General features: G+C 45.5%; 1 protein-coding gene across 1 annotated transcript in view; it reads right to left on the minus strand.

Annotated features, from left to right (window-relative positions):
- LOC138970566 (uncharacterized) overlaps nucleotides 1-2,211 on the minus strand; it is a 35,441-nt gene extending 33,230 nt beyond the window's left edge. The window contains exon 1 of the mRNA XM_070343032.1: nucleotides 1,710-2,211. Within this exon, the coding sequence (XP_070199133.1) occupies nucleotides 1,710-1,755 (46 nt within the window). The 5' untranslated portion in view covers nucleotides 1,756-2,211. The remainder of the gene's footprint in view (nucleotides 1-1,709) is intronic.
- Between the last annotated feature and the right edge of the window lie 6,530 nt (nucleotides 2,212-8,741).

Here is an 8,741-nt window from a genome sequence, read left to right on the forward strand (position 1 = left end):
GTGGAAGGGCCATGCATAGGCTAAAGTTTAAGTCATCCAAATTTAGAGTGATTCGGGAAAGAGATGTAGAAGTTATTAGCATTTTCGAGGGTTGCATTGTTTTGGGTCACCCTGTAGTATGAGTCGATTTGTTTGTTTACACAAGGCGGACCGTGCCTGAACATAAGACGACATCATTCAAACTTCTCACAAGTATCTCCGTGCTGACGTAAACATGACACGACATAATTCACCCCATGACGTTTTGACAGTACAGTAAAAGATGTGTGATGGCTTGTTGTCAGACGAGATTTTTTGTCGGTTCGAGGGGTGCATATCGCCTTCTGTTTCATCTTGATCGACCAAGGCCGAGGGCAATATGCACCCCGAGGATCGACCAAAAAAATGCGATTGCACAGCTTCGTTGCAAATTGACCATGAGTCATCGCGGTAATTATAAACATTGATTGTGTCTTTCAGATTTGAATGTTTACAATCAATGTCCTCGGAAACACGAGTCCAAAGCCGTGATGGTTCCACGTATCAAACAAACCGCCGGCTTGCCTTTTACTTTGACAATCCACGTTTCACCTGAAGCTCAAAACCATTCACTACTGTCATTTATAGACCCCTTGTGGGGTACATGGGCAAGGCCCCGTTGGGGGGTCTGGGTGGCTTTGCCCCCCAGAAGCTGAAGAGTTTTAGCTATTTTACCCGTGTGACTTGGAATAATAGGCCGTGAAAAGTTGGATATGCGCCGAAATGGCTGCGATCTGCTGGTCGATGTGAATGCGTGATGTATTGTGTAAAAAATTCCATCTCACACGGCATAAATAGATCCCTGCGCCTTGAGTCCGAGTCTGGAGATACGCGCGCGATATAAGACTTCATATAATAATATTTTATGAACAATTTATGGCTTATCCTTGATTTTAAACATGATCAACTGGTGTCAGCAGCCACTCATTATTTCTTTTAAAGATTGGTTGTTGTTGTTTTTTGACAGCCGGGGGGGGGGGGGGGGTCTGGAACCCCTGTAACCCCCCCTAATCCGCCCCTGGTGTGTGTGTGTGTGTGCGTGTGTGTGTTATGTGTGTACGTGTGAGTGTGTATGTGTTTGTGTGTCTGTGTATGTGTGTGTGTGTGTGTTTGTGTGTGTGTTTGTGTGTGTGTTTGTGTGTGTGTGTTTGTGTGTGTGTGTGTGTAGCAACTATATATATATATATATATATATATGTGTGTGTGTGTGTGTGTGTGTGTGTGTGTGTGTGTGTGTGTGTGTGTGTGTGTGTGTGTGGAAGCAAACCTGTAAAGTTTTGATTGGACAAATTGATAACACTGGGTAAGGTTGTATATCTCACCCACAGTCACTTTGACGTTTACATTTTTGATTATTACAGTAATTGGTTATTTGAAGTTGTTCATACATTTACAAAGTGTACTTTGTAGATGTGCTCAAACTTAGTTCTTTTTGTTTTTTTATAACATAAGTTATGCTACATGCCTCAAAAGAGGTAAAAGGATTAATAAAACATAAAACTTGAAACTTTGTTAGTTTGTTCGCTCGTTTCTGTTTTTCTTTCTTGTTCGCTTGGTTGGTTGTTGGCTTGCTTGTTTACTTCGAGGTTGTTGTTGTTGGATTTTTCATTGTTTTCAGGGGGGGGGGGTTACGCCCAAAACTGCTAAACCAAAAGAAGTGTTACACACACTAACGCAAAACTCCTGCTTACCTGAAGACGCAGAGAAAAGAGCAACCAGTAGCAGAGTCACCAACATGTTGACGATAAGACACTGCAGCACCACAACAAATACACGCTAACTGAAATCAGTTAATTAAGGCACTGCTGGTGTGAGTTTCACAAGCTAATGAAGGCCCATCAAGTCCAATATTCCTGGGCCAATTAACTCGGGCACTACACCCGTTTCCACGCGGGGGTAAAAACTGTGCTCCTTCCTCACAATCTTGGATAAAATTTGTTTTAATGGCAACTTTTTGGAGAAAAGAATGACACTCAAAGCCTCAATTTCAATATGTTATTCCCCTTACACAAATAAAAGCAAACATTTCGCAGTGTCGAAGCTTCCTAGTGTCGAAGAACGACGTGCATTCAGCTGAACAGTTTGCTGGCAGAATGCCTCCACAGAAATGTCCCGCTTTGTCGATCAGAATTGAGAAAGAGTGATGTCAGTCTATAGCGCGTCGCGTTTTGACGGGGTTGGGTCGACTGTTTGCTGTCAGTTGGGTGTCATCGGCTTACCCGGACAAAACGCTGTGGGCGGGAGGGGGAGGGGAGGGAGGGGGTGCGATTGGGAGCAGTGTCCATGCAGCGTGACGGCTGGGCCTGTTCAGTCATGTGTGGGCGATGAAGGTAAAGTGCTGTGGACAGTGGGATGTCCATCAAGCTGCGTTTTTGTCACTAATTGTTCGTCTGTTCACTTAAAAGACCGTTGGGTCGATATAGTTGTGATTGTAACGTATTGTTTTGTCAATAAAAAACGTTCCACCAACTTAACTTTCTTGTTTTAACATAGACTGGGGAATCGAGACGAGGGTCGTGGTGTATGTGTGTATGTATGTGCGTGTGATGGTGTGTGTGTGTAGAGCGATTCAGAGAAAACTACCGGACCGATTTTCATGAAACTTCACATGAGAGTTTCTGGGTATAATATCCCCAGATGTTTTGTTTTTTTCCGATACATGAATTTGATGACGTCATATCCGGCTTTTAGTGAAAGTTGAGGCCGCACTGTCACGCCTTCAATTTTGATCAAATTGCAATTTTGGTCAAGCAATGCTCGACAAAGGCCGGACTTCGGTATTGCATTTCAGCGCGGAGGCTTAAAAACTAATTAATGATTTTGGTCATTACAAATCCGAAAATTGTAATTAAAATAATATTTTTAGAAAACGATCCAAAATTAATTTCATCTTCTTCTTCATCATTTTCTCAGTGATTCCAAAAACATTTAAATATGTTATAATTGTGAACTTGCTGAAGACATCAGTGAGAACGAGGACGTTCTCGCGGTTGTCGCTGGCGATTTCTAGCTTGGTGAAGTCCACGGCGAGGACTTGAAGAGGGCGACTGGCCAGCAGAGGCGTAGAAGTGGAGTGGGTCGTTGAGGGGAGATGACTGGCTGTACATTGCTGGCCAGTAGACCCTGGACCGAAGCAGTTGCATCGTTCTGTCGTAGCCCTGATGACCCATGTTGTCGTGTAGCATGGCTAGGACATCTGGACGGAGGCGTAGAAGTGGTGTGGGTCGTCGAGGGAAGACGACTCATACAGCAGCGCTGACAGTTGTCGATGTACTGTTTCACCTGGCTGTACATTGCTGGCCAGTAGACCCGGGACCGAAGCAGTTGCATCGTTCTGTCGTAGCCCTGATGACCCATGTTGTCGTGTAGCATGGCTTAAGACATCTGGACGGAGCGTTGATGGCAGGACGAGCTGGAACTGGGGTCCGTGGATGGAGTCGGTAACCTTGAGATACAGGAGACCGTCTCGCAGGTACAGGCGGTCGTGTTGCTGCACGAGGCTTCGTAGCTGACGGTCTTGCCCTGTGGCAGGTTTGATGGGCCAGGATGTTAAAACAGGCCCGATGGTGCTGTCTTCTTTCTGCAGACGTTGTAACTCTGTGGGCGACAGTCGAGGGAATATTGTCTCGAGCTCTGGTTTTGCGTCCGGATGGTGGAAGGCGGGAGAGACGTCTGGGGTGATGGCAGACTGTCACTCGCAGCAGACTTGTTGCGCTGCTGCCAATTCAGGGGGGAGGGAGGTGGACGTCGTGGGAGAGGGAAAATACGGGGGCATCCTGGAGAGGGCGTCAGCGGGGTTTATTTTCCCTGGCTGGTATTTGACGTTGAAGTTAAACTGGGCTAGTTGGGCTGCCCAGCGCTGTTCCAAGGCTCCAAGGGGGGCCGTTTTGAAGTGGACAAGCGGATTGTTGTCCGTGAAGACGGTAAACGTGGCCCCCAGCAGGTAGTGTCTGAACTTTTCGGTAATGGCCCATTTCATCGCCAGGAACTCTAGCTTCATGCTGCTGTAGGCAGCCTGGTTTTTCACCCCCTTACTCTCCACTCCCTTTACCCAGCCCCGACAGCACAAATTTGTAATCTGCAAGGCAGAGTACACATTTTCTAAAAGGAAGACTACTCCTCTTCAATTATATCCAGAGATCTTCCAGCTGTCTCCACCATAAGCCAAGTGGTCGAGTCTTATACCCCCTTTCCACACAACCGTTCTAGGTCCCGTTCCCGTACCGACCAAGGAACGGTGCGGGCACGGGAGGGATCGGGACAGAACCGCAATGAACGTAACTGATCGTTAACGGAACTGTTTTGAACGGTAGGGTCGGTAGGGACGGCTGAGTTTGTGCTGCATGTTCAAAATTTTAGCCGTTCCCCTCCCGATCAGAATGAACGGTAATGGAACCTCAATCCATCGGTAACGGAACGCTTGGATCATTAAAGGAACTTAAAACAACGGTAACGCAACGGTAGCGCTCTCACACACTGAGTTGGCATACCCGCATTCCACACATCCGTTCTAGGTCCCGTTCCCTTACCGACCAAGGACGGCTGCCACTATGGTCAGACGCTGCTGAAAGATGCCAAAAAACGGCCGTTTGCGCAGCGTTCCATTGTTGTGGCAGCATTCCTTGGTTGGTACGGGAACGGGACAAAGAACGGTTGTGTGGAATGGGGGTATAACTTTTGACACCGACAAACTGAAGAATGAACAGATCTATGAGGTAACCGTCTCAATGGTCCAGGCTCAGGAAACAAAGAGTATAGACGTGGCCTGGGGTGATTGTAGCTTCCCTTCTTCGTGTCCGATAGACAAGGACAATAAATAGTAGAGCATAGTGCAATTTCATGTTGGCATCTTCTCCACTGAAAGCTATAACCCAAAGACTGAAGACCAAAGTGCTTTACCCCACTTCTGACCCAAATCTACCCCCTCCTGTTAGGTACACGTGCACTCAAGTTAACATCTGCTTTGACCTGTGTGCCAGGAGTCGTATGAGAGAGAGAGAGAGAGAGAGAGAGAGCGAGAGAGAGACACACACACACAAACATAGACAGAGACACACATAGAAAGACAGAAGCGGAGAGACTCAGAGGGAGACACAGACAAAGACATACATACAGAGAGAGAGAGAGAGAGAGAGAGAGAGAGAGAGAGAGAGAGAGAGAGAGAGAGAGAGAGAGAGAGAGAGAGAGAGAGAGAGAGTAAAAAAACCGTAACTGATCTCGTGAGAACGGTAACAAAACGAGACATGTCAGCTCTCGGAATGCCGCATTGCAATAGATGACCGCTCCTGCGGCCATCAATAAACACTACTTCATTTAATTATCAATTTTGGCCTTCTGATGAAAAGCTGTCTAAAATTAGTTACGCCAAAATTCCATGACGACGTCGACATCTCATGGTTTCTGTTAGCATTTGTGTCAAGCTCTTTCATACGAAATAATATTTATATCAGTCAAGATTCTTACACCGTCTTCTTCCTGCGGACTAATATCCGTCCATGGAAGTTATAATAATAAAATACCGTTCTTTATTGCAGATTATGTATATTTTTCAACAAATCCTACACTTTTAGTTTCCCGGTTTGTCGTTTAAGTGCCAAGCTGGTTAGTGTGATTCCAAATGGTGTGCATATGCGTCTTGTTAAGGTTACGCGTAACGATCAATCAATCAATCAATCAATGAGGCTTATATCGCGCATATTCCGTGGGTACAGTTCTAGGCGCTCTGCAGTGATGCCGTGTGAGATGAAATTTTATACGGCCAGTAATTGCAGCCATTTCGGCGCATATTTACCTTTCACGGCCTATTATTCCAAGTCACACGGGTATAGGTAGACAATTATTAATTGTGCCTGAGCAATTTGTCCAGGAAAGACCCTTTTGTCAATCGTGGGATCTTTAACGTGCACACCCAATGTAGTGTACACGGGGGGGAGTTCGGACACCGAAGAGAGTCTGCACACAAAGTTGACTCTGAAATAAATTTCCGCCGAACCTGGGATCGAACTCACGCTGACAGCGGCCAACTGAATACAAATCCAGCGCGCTACCAACTGAGCTATATCCCCGCCCCAACTGGATGGGAGCAATGATACTAGCTGTCCATCAGATGTCATTGATAGTTCAAGATAAGACACATGCCAGAGCATACGAGTATAATCACGTCATGTCCCAAATAGTCGCTAGTACTTGGGACAGGCCATAGCAAGTTTGCAAGCAATCAAACCCTCTTAGTGACTAGACAAGCTGAAATTAGGTGCACTAAACAGAACTAGGTGCCACCCAACTGGATGGGAGCAAACCGCGGAGTCTGATTGGTTGAAATCACAAGAGATCTCAAGTTCAACCAATCGACCCCGGGGCTACCAATTGGGGTACCACGGTTTTTTTCGTGCATCTTAGCTTTGGGTCACAGAATGTTCGGTTAGAGGAACTGAGAACCTATCGTCATGATGCATGTTTGTGCCACCCTTTATTCCAAAACCACCCATTTTCAAACGTTTTGGCAATAATAATATAATGGTGTGGATGAAGGGACAGATGGACTAGCCCGGTAGATCAGTTGTTATACACAGCACTGGCCATGTGATCCGCGGCTCACGGGCCGGTTCGAATCCTGGCCGGGATGGACACGGGTCAACTGTATGTGCAGACTCAGAGACGATATCCATGTTCAACCCCCGTGTCACCACGTAAAAGACCTCGGACATTTTGCCACAAGTGCAGGTGGCGTATTACACCTTAAACACGCACCCACCAGGTAGCGCGACTATGTTGCTGCTCCACTGGGAGGAAGTGACCCGAATTTCCCAGCGATGGGCATTCTGATCAGTCATCGCTCAACGGCTATTGCCAGTTATCTCTCTGCCATACAGTCCTGCGCGAATCTATCAAAATAAGAATACAGAGTTATCTCCCATATGTTTTTCGCGAGCACTGATCTAAATTTGAGATCGGTGTTCGCGATACGAAAATGATAAAGACATCGTTCCATAGTTACCAAGGTCAAAACAAGGTCGAAATTTTGGGACTGCTGCCGGAAGGAGACCGTAATAATATGGTTTCATCACTGTCAACTGGTTACAGAAAAAATCGTCTGCTCCAGTGAGCGCCGAAACCAAACGGTGATTATCATGTGAAACTTTTGCCATATTTAGAGTTGTTTGCACAGTACTGAATACAGCCGCGAAAAATAGCTCGCTTGAAACTGTCTTACATGTCAATTCCTTTGTAATTTAAAAATTACAAAACACCATGAAAAATCATTATTGACGATCTCGAATCTGCTTATATCAATAATACATTACAAAAAGCTCTAAATATGTTAAAAAAAATTTAAAAATCGGTTTCCTTGCCAGAAAGGCATCCTGTCATGTCAGGGAGAGAATGAGCCGAACTCATTTTGACCTGAGGTCAGGATGAGCGATGGGACAATAAAGTCCTGAAAAAGAAAATGAAAACAAACACTCAGTAACGGCAGGCGGCAAAGAGCGGACTGAAGATGATGAGCCTCAATAAAGGAAACCAACATCTTGGCCCAGAAAGCTGCAACGATGTTGATTTTTGTCATGCGTCAAAATACAAGGATGGTCTTATCCCATGTAACAGCCTGGGCAGCTGGTGATGGTTTACACGAGAAGGAGGGTATCTTTAAGCAAAACTGTCGCTCATTCACAATCACAGTCCGCATGGCGTCTCCGTTCCAAAGCATTTTCATGAATTGGATTCGGATATTTGTAAAAGATATTCTGACAAAAATCCTCTCTGGTGTTGTAAAAAACATTTAAACAAACTTGGGTTCGTAACTTAATTGGCACAATCCTTCCCTTGTAAATAAAACAAAATAAAAGAAACTTGCACTGGCCCCGCACATCCCTATCGGTTGAAGGGACGTTAAAACTCAACAGCCAACCAATCCCGTGCAAACGATTCAGCTCGCAATCTCCCAGGCTTGTTTTGGGGTGTTTTTTTGTGCGTGAGGGATAGGACCACTAACCATCACAGATACTATCAGGCTTTTACACACAGTACAAACACCCTTTTATCTAAACACTCACCGCTTGAGAACATCCTAGGTGCCCTCCGTAAAGAGCGAGCAATTTTCAAATAATATATTTTTGCGTGGTTTATCTTACCCCTGAGCCATCGTGAACCCGTGTGATCCAGTTTCCCTTTTTCACAATGTTGTCGTCAGTTTGTAATTCGCTGTGAGCTTATCTGCAATAGCACGTTATTATGTACCTCTGACTATGCACGAAACAAACGGCTGTGGTTCACAAGAACTCTAGCGATGGCTTTTGACTGTTCAGAGGAACTGGCGATAGGCATAAACCGTCGTCTGCTACGAGAACCACGACCTTGCGTGACCCTGCTTCCGGGCTTTTCTTTTCTCAAACTTTCAAAACTGATCTTGTCTTGATGAAAAAAGAACTCTTTTATGATTTAAGAATGTTTGTGTAACAAGCTGTCAATATTATTTAGATGTTAAAAGTTAGGTCTCGCGCCAAAACGCGCCACGGTCCGATTGTGTCAGGAGACAATCCGCAAAATTAATTCTTTGAAAATTGCTCGCTCTTTACGTAGGGCACCTAGGATGTTCCCGTTCGGTGAGCGTTCAAATGGAAGGGTGTTTGTACTGTGCCTGACAGTACCTGTGATGGTTTACGGGAGGCGCACTGTGCCTTCAACACATACCAAAACTAATCAACATCCAGACTGCTCCCTGT

Source organism: Littorina saxatilis, linkage group LG7 (assembly GCF_037325665.1).
Source record: "Littorina saxatilis isolate snail1 linkage group LG7, US_GU_Lsax_2.0, whole genome shotgun sequence".
NCBI classification, from domain to species: Eukaryota; Metazoa; Mollusca; class Gastropoda; order Littorinimorpha; family Littorinidae; genus Littorina; species Littorina saxatilis.